Source organism: Caretta caretta, chromosome 2, assembly GCF_965140235.1.
Source record: "Caretta caretta isolate rCarCar2 chromosome 2, rCarCar1.hap1, whole genome shotgun sequence".
Taxonomy (NCBI): domain Eukaryota; kingdom Metazoa; phylum Chordata; order Testudines; family Cheloniidae; genus Caretta; species Caretta caretta.
Genome location: NC_134207.1, coordinates 118,154,695 through 118,175,710, shown reverse-complemented (window position 1 = coordinate 118,175,710; position 21,016 = coordinate 118,154,695). Strand labels below are relative to the sequence as shown.

Sequence of the window (21,016 nt, the reverse complement as noted above, 5' to 3'; positions counted from 1 at the left end):
CCCAGCTTGGGTAAATAAACTCCAGCTTAGCTGAAAGTGCATGGTTTACAACCGTACCCTTCTGGTAAGTAACAAACCTTAAAAGAAAAATATATAAAGGTTTTGTAATTATTTTTTAACTTATTTGTATGATCCTCAGTGCAAAAATGCCTTTATTATATGCTTTTCCATTTGACAAAGCGGTTTTCCCTATGGTTGTGATGGAAATAATATTTATGTAGTGTTTTTGTTATGACACTTTCAAATTATATATCACCTCAGAATACTAAGGCATTTTTTCCTTGTGCTCTAGCAACATCTGATGTCAGAACAGCTTTGGGATTAGGGTTTATTAGTTAAAAGCTCTTCCAGAGCTTGCAGCTGGAGCACAAGGTATTGTTCTTATGGTGCACAAATTGTAGCCATTGCTTAATGGCAAATTTTTAAAAGAATGAGCTCCTGTGTCGTGCACAATTCCCCACTCTAAACATCAATGTCATGACGTAACTTCAAATGTTTCGATTATGGGAGGACTTGTCCACATCACATTATAACACTTCCAGAGTTGGCTCAAATTATTTGCTTTAAAATGGCAAAGAAACCCACCAAACTTGTTAAAACTAGGGAGGAAATTTTCAGTCACGAATGAGACTTCGGCCTGGACGCTACGCAGGTTTCTACTGATCTGCCTAGTTCAGATAGGGGTGTGTGATTTCATTTATTTGATTGAAGCAATGATACCTGTGCAACTAAAGCTGGGTGGAGGGTGGAAATTCAGTTTTGTGAAAGATTTGAAGATTTGGCTTTGTTCCAAATAGGCATAAAACCCAAACATTTCAAAGGAAAGTTAATCTCCCCACCCTAACGAAAATCTGTTTCAGGTCATTTGAAATGTTGCATCTTGATTTTTTGCCTTTTTAAAATTTTGTTTTATAATATCAAATGAAAAATTATTTTAAAAATGGTTTCAAAATGGGTCATTTTGATGTTGCTGGAACTTGCTTTCTGGTTTTCTTCTGAAATGAAATGCCAGAGCAATCGCTCTGAGTTCCTGAAGCATGTCAAGTTCAATGGACCTGCAGATTCCAACCGAATATGGGTCTGTTAAAAATCCTCCAACCTGCTCTAGGTCCCACCCCTAGTTTGGATACATGTGTAGCTTATTCCCCTTCCCAGATGGGGGCTGCCTATTGCTTTAACTGTACCAGCATCGTACAACTTTAGCGTGTCAACAAGAACTTATGCACCCAACTCCTATTGATTTTTTTTTAATGGGAATTGGGCCCCTGTCTCTTGAGCCTTTGAAAATCTCCACCTCTAGAGTTACAGAGCTAAGAATACAAAAAGGAACCACAGCTTGTCAGGGTTACTATTCAGTCCATAAAACAGCTGATTCTTCAGCTATCTAAAATATTTGCCCATAATTATTTGAATATTCTACCCCCGGTGCCTGTACAGATGGATTTAATGAATGGACTAAAGAAACCTTAGGTCATCACTAGTTATTACTATAGTAAAATGCACTTAAACAACATCAAATAGGGAAATTTAGGCACTTCTGAAAATGTTGCCCTAAATCTCATTTTCAAAGTCCCATGAGACTTGAACTAAGATTTTTCAAATAGTCCTCCATGACTTAGGAGCCTCGATCCTAATTTCAAAAGTTACTAAGGAACCTAAGTCTTTTTGAAAATCAAATCACTTTGCAAACTAGGACTTAAGCAAAATTTTTCAACAGTGCCTTTGTCTTGTCAAAGACAGTAAATAAATCTTAAACCAATAGCTGGTGACTGTATAAAAGGTGCACATATATTGTACCTGATTTTAACGCTTTCATACTTGGAGGGGCTTTCCTAAAGCATAATATAAAAATCATCTGAACCTTGTTCCTGAATACATTTTTCTACTCATGTAAGTCAGACTCATGGCTAAATTGAACTTCACATGAACATGGATCCACAGCCCAGAGCAGGCTCTCCCTATGCTATAAGGCTGGTCACTTACCAAAGCTGTACTCTGACTTTACAGCTGTTAAAATGATCATGTTTATGTTGAAGGCCCTAAATTGCAATTTTGGAGTAAAGGTGCCATCACTGTGTGTGGGGGAAGTGAAGCACCCGCTGCTATTGGTCTTACAGGGATGCTAAAAGCTGCTGCTTTTTCCTCTATACCATCTGCAGACTCTGCCCTCTCCTCGCCATCACCACTGCAAGCTCATAGACACGCTCTGCTGATTCCCTGCTTCAACAGTTGTAACCTCCTCCCCTCTGGCAGCTCACTCTCTCCTTAGGTCTGTCCAAAACACTGCTGTTAAGCTGATTTTTCTTTCCCTCATCCTGGCTGTTTTTTTCCTACCTCCTAACATTCAGCACTGGTTCCCCTTCTTCTGTATTCAGTTCAAGCTTCTCACTTAATGCATTCAGCAACTCTCCACCATGTCTATAGCCTGGACCCCATTTTTCTGGCAGCCTGTACTGCTTCATATACTCAGCCCAAGCTTTCCCTCACTGCTTTGTTTGTTTCATTCATCCATTTCCAGCTCTGTGCTGTCATTCAGGCCTTCTCTTACACTTGGAATACACCCCCAATCAACATTCACACTCTGACCTCGCTCTCCTCATTCAAACCTTGCTGAACCCCTAAAGCATGCAGGCAACTGAAAAGTCTATTTGTCAATTGTATTTTACTCCTGTGTGCTCACTGGGGTCAGGGTTTTGCTTTGTTGATGTGTGTAATTTTGCTAGAGATTGTCCTGAGCCATGAAGTTTGGATCCATATGGTTTTAGTTCAACCCATTGGCAAGAAGGCCTCAGCTGGCAAGTTCAAACTTTGCTCTAGACTTCCCCAAAGTTCAGAGGTATTGGAGCTGGGGTTTTGGGTTGGGCCCATTTCCTGTGTTTGGGGGATGGCAGGGTGTGTATAGAATATATTCTCCATATAGCATCGTATGTGTAAATTAGGCCAAATCCTGACCCTTACTCACGTCAAACCCATTAAAATCTATGACCCAAGTTCTGGAGTCCTTATTCAATTTTTATTCAGTGTTCCTTATGTTTGGCTGGGCAACTCTCTCTCTGTAGAGAATGGGGAGGCAATGGGAGCTAAGAGTTCTTGTAGTCTTGAGTCTGCCTTAGACGCTAGTCAAACCACTAAACATCTTCGCTTCACTTTATAGCTCTGTAAATTGGGAATAATACTTGCCTGCCTTCCAGGGATATTGTGTAGCTCACTGTTTGTACAGTGCTAAGTGTATATTTAGCTAAAAGGTGCCTATTTTAGAAGCTGGGATGTTTGTGAGGTTTCATTCAAAGAATATTGGCCATTTAAAGGGTTTCGGACACCAGGGAAGTCCATGGAGTCTTTCTGCTGTCACTGTGATCTGTCCTGCAAATGTTAACTTCCTTGCTGGATAAATATATTGGGTACTCAGCTGATAAACCAGGGAGCAAAGCAGTGGCTATAATAGTCACAATGGCCCTGGGAAAACATTTTAAGTAAAGGGCTTTTTCCTTGGTATCAGAGAGGAGTTTCTTATTGATGTGTTTCTTAAGCAGCCTTCTGCTTTCCCAGTTGTGTGTATTTTTTAACCCCTTAACAGATGCTGCAAGTAGTGTACTATATTGCTGGATTGTAGGAGATATGATAGTTCAAGATACAAAACACAGGCTATGAGCTCTATTGCATAATCAGACTGGCTTTATTTTAAGGTTTTTATTATGTTCTAATTAAAAATGCACAGAAGCAAGCAGATTTATACTCAGTAGCAAAATGTGGATATTTTGTATTAGATACTGTAGAATTGAGCAAGGAACATATGATCACTAAACATAATTTGCTGTAATGCATTTTCAGCATGCTGTTAACTGCTAAACACAGAGGGCTCCTTGAGAGCCTTTGGACAAGTAAGGACAAATTTTCAAATGAGGTAATGTAAATTGAGCTGGCAAAACCCTGTGTGAACACGGCTGCATTAAAGCCCAGGTGCTAACAGGTACTCTTTGGGTATACGCCTACCCATTCCCCATGTGAACATGCCCACTTAAGCAGGCAATGGGTACTTATCTTTCTGTCCCATACCCAGCACTGTAGTATGAGGTATGCATAAAAATTTTGTAAGTGCAACTTGTGTCTCTGTTTGAAAATTTGTCCCATATACTCTAACAAAAAAGCAAGCCATCTCTCCCCTAGGTAGCTGCCTGTCCTTGAGAGAATTTCTGCACTTACTTGTCCTAAAGAAATTACTTTTACCTGGGTAGAGGCTTTCCCCTCCCCACACTCACAGAGATCATGGGGAAAGAAGAGGAGCATGGGACTGGAGAGGTTAAGGCAAAGCATCTTTCTCTCGATCAGATAACATGTCACCTATAAACTGCACAGTAAAGCTATATTATTTAATAGATGTGAGGTTTGTACCCACTTCCTCTCATCTCCCTTTAAAATGATGAAGTATCCCACACATGCCGTTTGTTAGCATGAGCTGTGTTCTTTTCCATACAGTAAATCTCAACAGCTTGGCAAGCAAAGGTTTTTACTGTAGATGCAGAATAATTTGAGACCCATCCCTCTCCCTCCCCCGCAACTTGTTTTATAACGAATAAAATGCTGTGAAGTGTTTCAGTAGGCATTCATAATACACACAGGGAAACAAGGTATGTTTTGGGGTTGGGGAGGAAATGTGTATTTAGGAGTAAAATTCAAATCCCCTAGAAAAATCTTAATATGGCTCAGTATCAGTGGCAGCACTCTCTCTCCTAGATCTCCTAAGTCCCATCAGCATCCCTGAGAGCCCCACCATTACACAGAACACGCCAGGAAGTACCTCCCTTTCAGCTGAGTAGCAGTGGTGCAAGAAGAACGGTGAGAATGGAATCCATAGAAATGTCTGATCCCACCCATAGCTGTTACTGTCTTAGAATGGGACCCCAGGCTTCTCATTTCTTCCTTATGCAGGAATAAGTTGTAAAGGAGCGAAGACACTGAAATCAGGCTTTAGAGTTTCCATCTCTCAGGGGATGTGGCTGTACCCTCCCCCTGGAAGAAGCTATGATTCCATCCTCTATCCTGGGACTACCCAGAGATCTGTGCCAATCTTCATTGGGAGCTCTCCCAAAACTAAGGGGCATCTGCCATGCTCAGCCCCACTGGCTCCTATTAGCTAACGAATGCTGCTCCTGCAAAAACCAAGATACCAGGAGCTCACCTGATCACAGCTGCCTCTTGAACCATCCTGAAAGGTTCCACAGCACAGAGAGGACTTATTCATTTGCACTTGCTTCCTTGGTGGCTTTGGATTCTACTCCTCCCAGAGACTCCCAGCCTGCTGCCTGTCCACACCTTTCTATCCCTAGTTGTCCACTTTCCAGGTCTGTGGAGCCTGAACTCCATAAAGGGGCATGGAACACCTTCTGTCAGCACCAGCTGTCTTCTACACACATGGAACGAAGGAATAATAAGGGCCCTACTAAGTGTGGTAAGGAGAGAAGGTAGATGTGGCAAGACAGAAGCCTTTAAACAGAGGTGAAAGGTTTTGACTAATGAACTGGGAGCTTGGTGCACTGATCCCTGGGCAGAGATATGGTAGCCTAGGGACAAATGAGAGGGACAGTACACTAGCAGCAGACAGAGTGGGGGACACAGCAAGAGGGCATAGCAGAGTGCTAATTGGCAGCAGCTTTGAGGTACCAAACCCTGATAAATCCTTTCAACAAAGTGAGCTGCTCTGTGAATTTGGAAACGTTACCACCACAAGATAAAGCAACCCCTTAGGTTACATAAACCATCTTTTACCATATGAGTTCATAAGTTTTTGTTCACTGAAATATCAAGCTCTAATTAAAACTAAAGTTCAGAGTGTTTTGGAGAATGGAACCTTCTCCCTCCCAGTACCAATGCAAAGGGGTATACATTCACGTGAACTAGAGTAATATGGCCTGAAGTTGCCTTTAACTAGTATTATCTTAATTTGGAACACTCATAACCAAATAAATGCATTCCCAACCCTCCCTGGTGTGTTCTGTTACTTTGCTTCATTGACATGTAAATGTATTTGGATCTCTAGGACAATGAGAGCTGAAAATATTTCTGAACTGTTTTTCCCCTATAAACACAGACAAATGAAAGACTGAAGAAGTGAAGTCTTGTTCACATGAGTGGTTTCCTTTCAACCTCTAGGTCTAGCTCTCCATAGACATGTCGTAGGGCATCACAATTCAGGCTTGCAATTAGCTTTCGAATGCCAGCTTGTCTTGGAAAACTTTTTTCTTCCCAGGTCAAAGTAGAATTCTTTGGAATTTCCCTGCAGTTATAAAGCAAAATATCAATATTTTGACAGATTGGCAGGGTGAGAAATCTCACCCCGATACAGAATCTGAAGTCTAATCTACATTTGTTTTCATACTGCTCCCATCTCCTGGCAATTGCCAAATTGTTCTTACAATACACTTTTCTAGGCTTTTTTTCCAATCCAATTTTAAAATTTCCCACGCTTCCTTTGGGAGTCTATTTCTCAGTCAAATACATCTGACTAGGAGGAAGTTTGTCCAGCTATTCAATTTACATTTGCCCCTCTTTTAAATTCATAGCTTCTGTCAATCCCATAGGATACTGGTGGCCCTTATCTTCAATGCATCAGATGCTCTGCGGGTGTAAATGGGCAAAACTGCATCAAAGACAAGGTGGCTACACTGACCTGCAACAGCAGAGAATGTGACCCATTAGTCAGTGTTTCCAAGAAATCGTGCTCAAAATTCTGAGCTTTAGTATAAACTTAGTCTTTCAGCTCAATTTTAAGTTTTGGGTGAAACCTGCCCTCACTGAAATCAATGGATGTCTTACCATTGACTTCAATGGGGCCAGGATTTCACCTAGTCTCTTAGGTGGCTCAAGGAATGTGTATTCATTTTAGCATCCTAATCTGCACTATGCTGCCATAAAATAGCATTCAGCAGATTGTGTCTAGTTGTTCAGTTCTTCCCCTCTGGTCCTGGGAGGACCTGAGAAGATTAGCTGTAGTTTCCAGTGCATACACTGAAAGCAAATTCATGTATGTAGAGCAGAGGTGGGGCAAACTACAGCCTGCAGGCCCATCCTGCCTGGCCCCTGAGCTCCTGGCTGGGGAGGTTAGCCCCCGTCCCCTCCCCTGCTGTCCCCGCTCCCCTGCAGCCTCACCTTGCTGCACTGCCAGCGCTCTGGCCTGCCACAGGGAGCAGGGGGGTTGGATGGGTTGGAGGTTCAGGGGGGGCAGTCAGGGGATGGGGGTGTGGATAGGGGTCATGGCAGTCAGACAGGGAGCAGGGGGGGAGGTCCTGGAGGTGGTGGTCAAGGAGCAGGGGGGTTGGATGGGTCTGGGGTTCTGAGGGGGGGGAGGGCCCAATGGGGGCAGGGGCTGGGCTGTTTGGGGAGGGGCAGCCTTCCCTACCTGGCCCTCCATACAGTTGCGCAACCCCACTGTGACCCTCAGACCAAAAAGTTTGCCCACCCTAATGTATATCAAACCATTCTTTATTCAGAAATATCCAGCAGGAGGAGTGGTGATGGGGAATTGAAACACTCTGCCAGCTCACACTGCAGTACTCAGAGAGCATCTTGTCATTGTCCACTTTTAAAGATCACTTCCTTGTGTCCATGAAAACAAGCTGAAATGTTATGAGTCCTGCTGTTAGCAGTTGCAATGTTCCATTATGTATGGCTCCTGATTGCTTATAGTATCAACAAACTGCACTTTGTACTGTTGATTTTCAATTTTATGCTAAGGTTTAAGTCCCACAGACAGCCACATATATTGAGTTTGTGTTTTTTAGGCCGTTTCACAGCCTTCTCCCTGTCCAGTGTACAGATAATTGGTATTGACTGACTGTTTAGGGGAATGCAGCCTGCTTAATGGAACCAGTGGAGGATGTGAGCTAGGTATTTATAAAAACAAAGACTGTTTCCTTTAGCAGTAAGGAAGAGGATTATGAACTGCACACTTCTGGATTGTGAGGTTATAGTGATGTGGGGCCTGATTCTCTCTTCTGTGTAACCATCTGAACAGAGTGAGTGCAAGGTGGCTTACTACCATGAGGTAAGTAAAAGCAGAAGACAGATTTGGTAACATTTTACACTGCAGAGATGTAACTGACTACACTAGGTTCAAGGCAGGGGAAAGTCAAGGTTGTGATGGGGATTTCTTGAGTAAGTCCCAGGCTCAGCACAAAAATACTTTGGAGCAGCTTTAAGGCCTGCACCCTGCAAAAAACCAAAGCATGCTGTTTTGAAGAGAATATATGCAAACTGCTCTTAGCAAATTCTTTTTTTTATTTTGTTTTTGGTTCCTTATGAAGTATATGCAACCTGTCCTCCTATAACTGACTCTTCACCAAATACAAACTTACGATGGCAGAACAGTGAATTACATGACTTAGATGATGGTGCCAGTTAAAATGCCATTAGTTCTGTGTGTGCGTGAGAGAGAGACACATCTCCAATATGGGAAGCAATTAAGGCATTACATGATCCTTTAGGTAGAGCAACTGTTTGTTATATATTTTCAGACATAGGCCAGATCCTCGGCTCATGTAAACTGTCATAAGATTAAAGTTTCAAGAATCTATGTTTCATTGACTCTCAATGGGACTTTGGCTTCTCAGTCAATTGGGTTCTTTTGAAAATATTACCCATAACTCTAACAAAGTCAGTAGAGCTACACCAGCTGAGGCTCTGGCCCTGTGTACTGACACTATAAACTTTTCTTCTTATGCAATGCTTGTTGTAGGTACGATCTTAGTACAAATGTAATTTGGAGATTATTACCCTAAATTTGCCATTCCACATGCACTAGATCTCTCTGATCAGGCTCTACAAATCAACTTTTCAAAGCACATTTAAATAAATAGACTCCTATTGATTTAAATGGGCTTTGTATCAGGCCTCTAGCTGGTATGTTCACTCTTGAGGTATTTACATGACCTTGTCCTCACTGCAACTGAATGTCTTGTGGCCATTAATGTATTTATCCTCACACCAGCCCTGTGAGGTTAGGGAAGTGCTGTTATCCTCATTGTACAGATGGCACAAGGTAGATTAAATTACTTGTCCAAGGACCACAAAGAGGCTGTGGCTAAATTGGGGATTGTGTCCCAATCTACTGTCCTATGCACTAAACCATCCTTCCTCACCTCCATCACCTTTAATTCAAGCTCAGAGCTTTGGAAAAGGATAAAGCGACTTGAAGGAGGATCTGAATATGGGCTGGTCCTAAATCGTTTTAATAATGCAGTTAATTGTGTGGCCAGTTGTTAGCTTTGAGATGTACAAAGGCAATACCCCCAACTACAGGGGCTGCAACTGTCAAAGGCGTTTGCACAAATCGTACTCCTTTCCCTACTCAGGCCCATGGCTAAGCATCAATATATAGCCCTGTGACATGCCTAGGTCACTGGACAGAGGCAGGAAAAACAACCTGGTCTCCTGACTCCCAGCCCAGTGCTCTAGCCACTGGACCACATTGCCTGTTGTCTCAAACCATATATATGTCAGTACTGTAAAAATATGAGAGCATTTATAGCCATTTCTAAATTCTTATCCTCCTCAATACCCCCCTCCCCAAACAATAACTAATTACAAGAGACCAAAGGGACCACCGCCAATCCGAGATGATCCAGTGATGGATAGAGATGGAAAAAGAAAAAAAACCCCAGAAAACCAACTGACTAACTTTTTTGCAAATGAAGTCAAACTGCCCTAATTATATTTGCCTGGGAGTGAACTTAGTGATGAATGATTCTAAATAATGTGCTGAGCTGTCAACACACTGCAGCCATTTATCAGCCTGAATACATAGAGACAAATGGGATTATTATTTAAATAAACTACAACTACCCATGGTCTGTCCCCTGTGTGCATAACCTGCAGCCTTTATCCATCCAAGGAAAGTTAAAATGAAATCTCCAAATGACACAGCTAATCATTCCCCATTTTTAAATAAGTCCTAGGACATTATCTTAAAGAGGGAGGGGGGGAAGCTGTGACTTGAAGAAAGCAAAGTATCCACTTGATTGACCATGTTTCCTGGTAACTCCCTTTCTTTGGATGCACCTGACAACTCTCACTTCCCTGAAGGTGAGAACAGTCAGCCATAGCTTTTAGAATAAGAGAGGCTGCAAAACAATGATTCCCTAATAATTAAGGCCAGTTTCAAAACTGGGGATAACCCTGTGGAAGATCCTGAGCCAAATTCAGTCATGCCTTAAACTGTAGTGCATGTTACACATTGTCCAGTGCCCTTTAACACCTATTTTCTACCCAACTCCAATCCAGGATCTGATGCCAATCATTTTTACATCAGTCCAAGTGTGATCAGAATCAGATTGCCAATGTGCAAATATGCTATCATTTATGCCACTGCTGAATTAGGCCAATTTTTCAAAGGAACCAGGGCCTCAATCCAGCTTCTAAATTTCAGTACCTAATACTGCGTGCCAACAGCAGAACTTGTGCATGCAAATAAGACTTGCATCCAAAAATCTTTTATGCACACACAGTTCTGCTGTTTTCACACACACACCACATCACACTCAAATGTAATGTGAGTTCTGGAAAATGTAGCCCTTATGTCTGGGAGCAGCTGTGCCAGTGATGAGATTCTCTATAAATGAAACAAAACATTGGCCAACAACATAAGACTTTCCTGTTTCTCACACTTGAGGTCATCCTGCACCCGGCCCCTGCATTTCAGGATAGACCTATTTAGGGATGCTGTAGGATCACAGTTACTTACTCCTATGTTCAATACAGTGATCCCCTCCACGCTCTGCTGTTTCACCATCAAACCCATAGAGACAGATATTTTTTAAAAGGTATTTAGATTCACATAGGTGCATACAGGGATTTTCAAAAGCAGCTATCTTTTAAAATCTTGCTCTGAATCAATGGGAGGGGGAAATCCCTTTTTGGAACACCCTCCCTAAAAAGCAGGTCTTATTTATGGTTTTACCACACACCTTGTAGTGGGCAATATGTGGTTGAGTAGTTGAGGCAGAGATTAGATATGACACAAAGATGACAAATAAAAGAATAATAGAGTTGGCAGTTACCCACACCGCCAACTTCTCCAAAGCCACTTCCCAACTACCAAAACCCTCTAGTAACCTTCACAGTGACAGACTGACCTCTTCCATCTGTTACTCCCCCTCCATCCATTACAGATCCTTAGAATAAGAAGCATATGCTTGAATTACAGTACATAGATCCACAAGGATAGTTATTTTGTGCTAAATCCCATATGGGAGAAGGGAATGAACAGCCCATTATTTCCATGCTCTTCCCTACCTGAACATTTTTGTGGTTGTCCTCAGTAAGCCAGGTCCATCGAGACGTACCAAGACATTCACAAGCTTTTGGTTCAGTGGGTTGGTGAATTCTACTATCACAGACATTTCCTTACCAACTACCTTCTCTCCAGGAACCTACAAAACAAGGGAAGGATGTAGATAATAAGCAGAAAATTATAAAATCTTGGCATGCAAAGTCTCAGTTGTTAAATGCACATTTAACAAAATGTGTGTTTGTACGGATGGCTTTTTGAGACCGAAACAATGTAAAGTGAGCTATTAGTTTCTTGGGCTTGGTCATGCACAGAGAAGACTACAACCCTCCCCCCCTCCATGCCCCCCAACATTTGGAACCGTGTTTCTTTTCTTGGTGCTCACCTCTTTACAAATCAAAACTAGTTAAAATACCTAGATGCCGCTGGGGTGACTGGCCATTCACTGCATTCTTTATTGCAGTGGATACAATGACCAGGCAAATGTTTCACTGGTTTAAATGTGGGTTTCCCCACAGTGAACGTTGCTGTATTCTGAGACAGAAGTATGCTGAGGCGGAAAAAGCGCGAGAGAAGTGCCAAGCTTCACCTCACTTCTGCACACAATCTGTCCAGGAAGATTTCATAACATGTCTGCTAATGAGGATAAGAGAACCACAGAAGGACCTGCTATACAATTAAAATGGAGTAATGCATACAGGTCTATTAAAGCACGATAAGAGACAGACTTTTTTTTATGTATGATGGCTAAGTTAGGGGCCTTGAGTATTACGAAGAGGATTTTGTATTGAGGTACTGGACAGAAAGAAACCCTGTAGATCTCATTCTATTCTATTGCTGTTCTTACACTATGCTCACTCCCACTGTCCCTGGCATACTGGCTTCCAGACTGAAACAGCCTTTTCTTCCTTGTCACTTCTGAGGATCTCCTTAGTTCTGGACTGGTAGGGGGACCTCTGATTACATCACAGTTGGGAGACAAAGTGCGTCCCCACCTTCCATGCACTTCATGGGGTGGATGTTCAGCACCCCAAATCATAGGGTTTGTGAATGATAGAGGATGAAGAGTGGGATCTTGTTTGTTTTAACAACTCTGCTTTCTTCAGGCAATGCATGAAATTGTGCACAGCCCCTTGTCTATAACAGCACTATCATGATTTGTGTGTGTGTGCAGGGTCTTCCATTTTTTAATTTGACTTAAAAAAAAGTACTAGGCTCTGTAGGAATATGCAAACTTGTAGCTGTAAGACCAGCCAGCAGAGTGGGGTGGAACTTGGAATTAGAAAAGGGGTTTCACTTCCTTCAGGTCCAATTCTTGGGTCTGAGCAGCACAAAGCTGGCTTAAGCAGCTTCCTGAGAAATCCATCATAAATTAAGAGTTGGGGTAGTTGATCCTACTCCAAGCCCACTTCCTCTTTCTGTCTCAGCTCCCGGTGTAGGAAGTGTTCCCAGGAGAAAGCAGGTGTCCCTGGGAAGAAAATGCTCCTGGTGCTGTTTATCTAGTCCCTTTTCTCACTCTGGTGATTAGACACTCCAGAATGGACTACTGAAATATTTTCCCCTATTCCATAGTATAAAATTAGGAGCGCTGGTTTGTGTCACTCAGGATCCTCTAAGGTCTTGTGCACAGCTTTCCATTCTTTTGCACTCCTCTTTAATGCTCTGGAGGGAACTCCAGCTCAGCCTGTTCTCTGTATATAACCTTTCTATTTGGTTGTTCTCAAAACCCCCTGTATATAAGAATAGGAAATGGATGAAGCGCAGATGAAGTAAAACACTGCGTGTATAACACCACATGGCTGATGTGCAATGATAGCACTAATAGCCACATTTGTGACAGTTCAGTCAAAAAGACCCTCTTACATCTTCAAATTGATGTTAGTGGTACAGACAAGTTTTTATCGAGTCCCCCCTGTGACAGTGCACCCCTTAAGGCTTTACGGAAATCTGCTTATGGATGTATATATGACATAACTGGAATATGTTTTATGCTACATATGCCATGTAACATATCTCTGTAAAGGTTATGATCTACTGAATCTATTAATTCTATTTGTGTGCATGTATCATTTTTGTATTTGAAGTAATGAATATTGGCTGTATACTTGCTTGATTTTTAAGTAGCCTTAGTAAAGCATTTAGTCAGCTTCTTTAGAAAGGAATTTACAAGTTAAGTGCCCAATCAAGAAGCACTTAACAGAAAAGGGATTTTGGAAGGCTCCAATCCACATAAGAAGTCTACATGAGGACGTTCAAGGTAGCATGTGAACCATGGCTGCTACCTGTAAGTTCTGAGTCATGCATGAACGTGTGACTTGCCTATGTGACTCCAAAACTCCATCTTATAACTGGAATTCTACACAACGGGAAGGAGGGGTATCTACCCACAAGAGAGAGTCTATTTAAACCCCTGGGAGACCCTTCCATTTGGTCTTCAGCTGGCACAAGAAATAGATTCTCCACCCCCCAGGATACCTGAAAGAAACTGGAACAAAGGACAGTAACTACAGGGGGTGTGAGTGATTGCTGGACCCAGACTAGAAGGAGACTAGTCTGTGAAAGCTAGCTTACTGGAATTCCTCTGCAGGTGAGGTTTTATCGGTATTCAATTTTCTTACTGTATTAGACATAGACTTGCACGTTCTGTTTTATTTTGCTTGGTAATTCACTTTGTTCTGTCTGTTACTACTTGGAACCACTTAAATCCTACTTTCTGTATTTAATCAAATTACTTTTTACTTATTAATTAACCCAGAGTATGTATTAATACCTGGGGGGGTAGGGAGGGGGAGATGCGGGAAACAGCTGTGCATCTCTCTCTATCAGTGTTATAGAGGGCGAACAATTTGAGTTTACCCTGTATAAGCTTTATACAGGGTAAAACTAATTTATTTGGGGTTTGGACCCCACTGGGAGTTGGGCATCTGAGTGTTAAAGACAGGAACACTTCTTAAGCTGCTTTCAATTAAGCCTACAGCTGTTAGGGGATGTGGTTCACGCTTGGGTCTGGGTTTGCAGCAGGCTAGCGGGTCTGGCTCAAACCAGGCCAGGCTCTGAAGTCCCAAGCTGCCAGGGCAGGAAAGCAGGAGCAGAAGCAGTTTTGGCACATCAGTTGGAGCCCCAAGGGGGTTTCTGTGATCCAACCCATCACACCCCACTCCTCCCATCCAGAATTGTTTTTTCAATGAAAAAACAAAAGCCCTTTAAGTAAAAACTCTAGCTACCCCCTGCTCCATCAACACTTGGTGTGGGCGGGAGGAGTTGACAAAAACTCAGAAGTTTTCCACTGGGGATAAAAACTACTTCACTGACCAATTCTAGTCAGTAGTACTTTGTTTTTAACATTACTTTTAATAGTTTAAGAGATTGCTATGGGCCAAATCCTGATATCCTCACTTAGGGATTGATCACCCCCACCCTGAAATAGTAAAAGGTAAGACTCCCACTGACTTCAGTGGTACAGGATAAGGCGTTTAGGATCAAAATGTCAAAAGTGCCTAAAGTTGCAGGCAGGCCCCTAGTAAGATTTTCAAAATTGATTTGAAATCAATGGAAGTTGGGCACCTAATTTACTTAACTCCTGTGATCAAAAGCACTTAACTCCATAAGAACTGAGTTATTCTGGGTTTACACAGATGTAACTGAGCAGAATTTCACCTTAGCACACTTCTTATTGAGACCTGGCTTCAAGCTAAATTTGAAAGAGGTATATTTTCCCCATTAATTGGTTAATTCCAATGATCTTTTAGTCGGACATAGAAAGATCAAGATGTATATATGAAGACATATGGGGAATAGTATTTTTCACCCTTTCCCCTTACTTAAGGATTAAGTAGTCACCCAATTCACATATCAAAGTCTCCCAAGAAAGTTCGGGAAGACGAGATTTGCATTGCTCACATTTCTAAAATTAAAATTGAGCAGAAGTCCCTATCACCTCTATCTTACATGCACGTAAAAGAAGAAAAACAAAACAAAAAGCAGGACACCTTTGTACATGACAAAGCAGCAAATAGGGCACAAAACGAATTTATTTTTTTTTTTTTACCCTTTGCAGGTCCCCGTAAGCTTTTATTGTTTATAGAATAGATGGTTACTGGGCTAAAACCTATCGCTTTCATTAATTATTCTTTCATCACAACAAAGGAGGGTGAATAAGCTATTTTGGAGCTTAACCTGGGGATTTTGTGTCAGAGGTTCTGTCTGAATACTGAAGATACAGGATTATACATTTTTTAAATTTGGCTACTGAAGATAAGTGAAGTTAATTTGACTTGTTCGTTTTCTCTAGGAGATGCTCTGTAAAACAGAATCCTCTCTGAAGACCATACTGATAATCATTTACATTCTCTAATTAGACCATAGTGACACTTTTGTATTTCATGAGAGTTTTCAGAGGCTCATAACTTTTGCCTGCTTGGGTGAATTTTCCTGGGGATGGCAAAAGGCCCATCCCTGACATCAAGGTGATGTCCCTACCAAATTTCAAGTCCCTTCTCCAAAGCATGGAAGTGCTAGACCTTAACAAAACAGTTGTAAGAATATGTTTAACATGCGCAAAACATATTTTCTTCATTTTTGCTGAGCCTTTCAAAAAACAACAAATAAATTCAGCCTCAAGCACACAACAACATGGAAAATTTCAGCCAAAACGTTAAAATCTGGCAAAGTTATAAGCAACTGAAAACGGGGTCCGAGTGGGAAGCATGAGGCAACCGAACTAGAGGTGATGCAATCAACTCTACTTATTTTTATATATGACTCTGTTTTAAGTTGTTCATAACATTAGCTTTTAAATTTGTTTGAAAAAAGACCCCCAGGTTAGCCACCTAAGTGCTGGCCCAACCTGTAGATATACGTAGTAGAGGTCTGTGTGATGGTGATGCAGAATGTATCCTGAACTCAGGATAGTTGCTAGGTTCCTTTGTTGCATTCCTGAAACTGACCTTGATGTGCAGCTTGGGGATTTGCAGTACAGAGGTCTTCTGCTTGGCCAGAATCTTTTTCGTTTCATTGAGACGTGCTGTGACGAAGAAGTGCAAAGAGGCCTGTTCCAGCAGCTGACTCATGTACTCACTTGATTTGATTAAGACCTCAGAAATTTTAGCTGATGGGAGAAAAAACAAACGCACACAATAAAACTGAAGCTTGAAAGCAGTATAGTTACCGGTTATTACTTTCAGTCCTGCTGATGCCCTGCAGACACAGTACAGATTTGCCTCCACTGAAGAGACTGTCAAAGGCACAAATGGGAGTTAGGTAGTCAGACAAAAGCTGCAATGCCTCCTTTTCTGCTACAACTTTCTTCGTATGTTACCTTTGTCCTCCTCTTGTGCACCACCTGTCATTTAAGATTGAGCTGTCTGGGACAGGGACTATCTTCTTTGTTACATGTCTGGACAGTGCCCAGCATAATGAAGCCCTGATCCTTGACTGGGGCTCAGAGGCACTACCGTAATATAAACAAGATGTACTAAATGACTCCCATGGGCTTTTAATGGGACAGTGAGGTGCTGAAATGCCCTTGGAGAATCTCCCTCTAAATGTTTACTTCTCTACTTCGTTCCCATACCCCTTCCACTTATTTTTGAGGGGTACCCATGCAGGCGGTAACAGCAGCCAATTGGAGGTGTGAATGCACACAGTGCTACTGGCAAGGTTTCCTGTTCCTCAGTGCAGGGCTCATTGCTGATGCCCGCTGTTGACCTACCTCAACACTACATGCACCACACGGCAAAGGGACAAGCACTACCCCGCTCTCTTGAGAGCTGTCACTCTGGTCCTGGATGATCATTATTGAAAAGAATAGCTCCCTGGGCTGGAATGTTGAGATGCCGTTCAATACAGTTAAAATCAATGATTCTCTGCAACTCTCAGTCCAGCAACGGTGTTAGAATTCAACGTGCAGAAGCTCACATAGATCATCTAGGAGGCGATCAGTCACAATATGTATCTTGATTCCTTGCCTGAGCAAACTCCAGTCTAGTTTTTCCAACATTAGTAAAAAATATCAAGATTTCCCACCCACTTATTATTCATTTGTTTTATTGGAGCACCTAGGAGCCTCAGAGTCATGCTGGACTAGACCCCCAGTATGCTTGGCACTGTACAAACACCCATGAAATTGAATTCAAACTGGGTAAATCACATTTACCTCTTTCCACTCTTGAGCCACCTACATCAAAATGGGTTCCTAGAGTGGGTTTCAAAGCCATTCCTATGATGACCACCTGAACTAGATTCACCAGGCCAGCCTGGAATTTTTTTGATGTGGTCCCATCTCCTGTAAATGAATTTCTCATCATATCTCAAATCTTTAATTATAATCAAGACTAGGTGTTTTTTATCTGTGTAAAAATATTTGTTGTACTAGAAATGGAATTTATTTTACAATGGAAAAAAGAGAAACATTTCAGATTAAATTTAATCACTGAGAAAAAAGAATAATGGAATCTCATTTCTGCAGCGGGTATGCTGGTAAGATGCCAATACAACTTACTGTGCCCGGGAAAGCCCAGGGAGACACAAAACTGAGCTGCGTAGCAGCCTTTCAAAAAGACAGGGAAAGCTAAATATAACTGAGTGGAAGCAATAGCACCTTTGAAGGCACTGGCAGGTTTAAGCTATTCAAATCCTCAAAGATGTTTTCAACCCATACAGTTCCTTTAATCATTATTCTGAAAAATCACACATCCAGTTTCTGTTTGAAAACTTATTTTGCTCCTTTCAGCAGTGTAGTCTAGAAAGAATGCCTTTGACGCATTTTGATCATATAGTGATATTCTATTACCTTCAAAATACACACACACACACTTCTTGCTATTTCACTAAACCTACAAATTCTGCTCCCATTTCTCAAAATACGTTAAGATGATTCCGAGAGTTGCTAACATTCTATTTAAAAAATAAAGGACTGTTTTCTTAGCACCCTCACCCCACCCATCCTCCTGACATTATTATTATTATTATTAATAATAATAATAATAATTAATAAGCAGCAGTACTCACCTACATTCACCAGGGCTATTTCTTGCTGCTTTTTGCAACAATCAGCAACTCCCAATCTTGTTGTACAGAGATAAAAAAAATACGGTATGTCCCTTATAATAATGGACTGTTGGCAACCCTAGTGATTTCTCCCTGGTATGCTGCTTATTCTAGATGGAGGCCCAGTCTAAATTCACTCATCATCATCAGTCACTAGAATTTGGAATTTATGAAAACATTCCATAGCAGTTTTATGTACCATAGCCACAGCTTAGCAAAAATGAGCACTGTGGCTGTAAACGTATCCTAGTAAATTCACCTTCGTGCAGAGGATTCAAACAAGCACCACTGCATTATTTAACCTCTTTGTTAAGTAGAGTCATGGTGCCTTCCATGGAACCTCACCACAGGGCTGAATCTGACCTGTGGAATTTAGCTTGGAAAACAGAGGGAATGCTGAGATATTTGCACATCTATACTGAACATCTAAATTATGGCTAAATTCTTCTCTCAGTTATAGGGGTGCAATTGGATTGCCAATGAGAGTTTAGCCCAGAGTTGAAATTGATTTATTTTTATGGCTAGCCAGGTATTTTTTATAAAGTTTGACAACTTTACAGCCGACATTTAATAATTGATTCAAAGCACTTTAAAAAGTGCTTGTTATAATAAAATTGGTTGGAACAACTTAATGCGGCAGAGAGAAAGTACATGAACAGTTACTGAATACTCACAAATGAATTGGATGAGTTAGAAACAACCAACAAATAGCTATTGACTCATCATATGAGATTGGAGCTAAAGTTTTGATTAGGGTCCATCTCTAATTTTTCATTATTATTATATATTCATATTATTTTATGGAGATTTACAAGCTCCAAATGGAAATTTACAGTTGTGGGGAAAAATCCTGCCCTAAGACGTGCAGAATGGATAATAGGGAACCCTTTATCCCCGGCAAACAACAGGGCAGGATCTCTCCCTAACAGTCCAGAGAGGGCTAGAAAGAGGGTACCAGCAGCACAGCACACCCCCGCAGAGTGCATGGTATCTCAGGTAGGGAATGTGCCCTCAACTGGCTTGCACATATGCTGTGGTCAGCAGCACACACTAGCCGGGGATGTATGCTGTTCCTTTTTAGATTGCCATAAATATGCACCTAACACTGTATTCCCATAGCCTGTCCTGAACCCTCCTACGCTCTAACTGCAGGATGGCTCTTGTGCCAGATGTGCACCCAGTGCCACTCTTTTCCCTTCTCTTGTAGGGCTCTCTCAGATAAGAGAAAGATTTTGCTTTTATTTTGTCATTGTAACCTCCACCTGAAGAACCAGAGTTTTCCCTTTCCTTTTTGAGAACTTACAAGATGGTCAAAGATGTGAAAATGACATCTTACAGCTTAACACCTGGACCCATTCTCTCTCTCTCATTAAATAATAACAATCCTCATCACTTATTTAATAATTCAGCACTTTCAATCTGTAGAACTCAAAATACTTTTTGAATGTGGATAAGCATGATCATCCCCATTTCACATATTGTGGATGGTCAGAGGGTAAGGTCACGGGCAAATACACAGCAGAATCAGGAATAGAACCCAGGTTTCCTGACTCCCATTCCAGGGCCCTATCCATAGCTATGTAATTTGGGCCTATCACTAGAGGGAGTTTCACTGGCGTCAGCACACACAGATAAGAAAGCAAACAAAAGGCTGAGGCTTAAAGTTTTCCCCCTCTTACATGCCAAGGGTTCCAGTGTCACATCAAAAGTATGGCTCTTGAATTCATTCTTCGTGACACCCGTATAAAACACAATATTGCCAGACAGATAGGCTGTTGCAGTGTAACGGGTGTGGCTGTTGTTTCTGAAAGTTACAGTGACTTTGAAGTCACTGCCAAGTATTGCATTTTCCACTTGAAAGTCCATGTCAACATCGGTCCCTGCCTGCTCCATAGTATCCTGGGTAACCTTTTTAATGCCATACATCAGAGCTGTCTCAAGGGCCAGTCTCTCTTCTTCTGTGCCTAGGACAAGATGAAAATTATGTTAAAAAAACTGAAACAACAGAACCTAATTACCAGGTTCATAATGATGCCACTTTCCCAGGGTCCAGATTGGTGTTTTGTATATGGCAGTAACAAACACCTAAAAAAATCTTTTACAAATATTTTGAAATTATTTCTCTTCTTAAATTACTTCAGCACTTATAAAAACTACCAGATCATGGGCCAGATCTAAACTCATTAGTCAATGAAAAGACTCCCCTTAACCTTAATGATCTCAGGATCTGGCCTTTAGGTTTCTGGAGACCTGGAGCTAAGTAGAGGACAATTTGAGCAGTGGTAGGGGTAATGCATGCTTCCCAACCAAACTGGCTAGCTAATGTGCCTCAAATCTGTACTAAAGAGACCACATTTATGAGTAAGAGGGTAGTTCAGTCTTCATGTCCATTCAGTTCTTGGCCTCTTTGCTGGGACTTCCAACTACGGTACCAGTCAGAGACTGGCAAATACTGCAAATAAAAACAAAAAATCACTTGCAAATTTTAAAAATAAAAATAGCAAATTCAACTCAATGATATTTGCCTTATTTGTTTTCTGTGAATTTTTTGTTCACAGAAAAACAAGATGTTCCAAATACTCATGCACATACTCAGTTGCTTGAATATTTGTGCTGAAGTGTTCATTGAGCCATCCTGATAGCTTGTGGATTTGGGAATCATCCAGTCATGGAGCAGAAATGCTACCA

General features: G+C 41.5%; 1 protein-coding gene across 2 annotated transcripts in view; it reads right to left on the bottom strand.

Moving 5' to 3' along the window:
• Positions 1 to 3,653: 3,653 nt before the first annotated feature.
• The window catches only part of F13A1 (coagulation factor XIII A chain), a 171,163-nt gene continuing 153,800 nt past the window's right edge, over positions 3,654 to 21,016 (bottom strand). For both annotated transcript variants that reach the window (XM_075125389.1, XM_048839785.2), the window contains exons 12-15: positions 20,008 to 20,292; positions 16,228 to 16,388; positions 11,287 to 11,423; positions 3,654 to 6,274 (exon numbers count right to left, since the gene is read on the bottom strand). In XM_075125389.1, the coding sequence (XP_074981490.1) occupies positions 6,121 to 6,274; positions 11,287 to 11,423; positions 16,228 to 16,388; positions 20,008 to 20,292 (737 nt within the window). In that variant the 3' untranslated portion in view covers positions 3,654 to 6,120. The remainder of the gene's footprint in view (positions 6,275 to 11,286; positions 11,424 to 16,227; positions 16,389 to 20,007; positions 20,293 to 21,016) is intronic.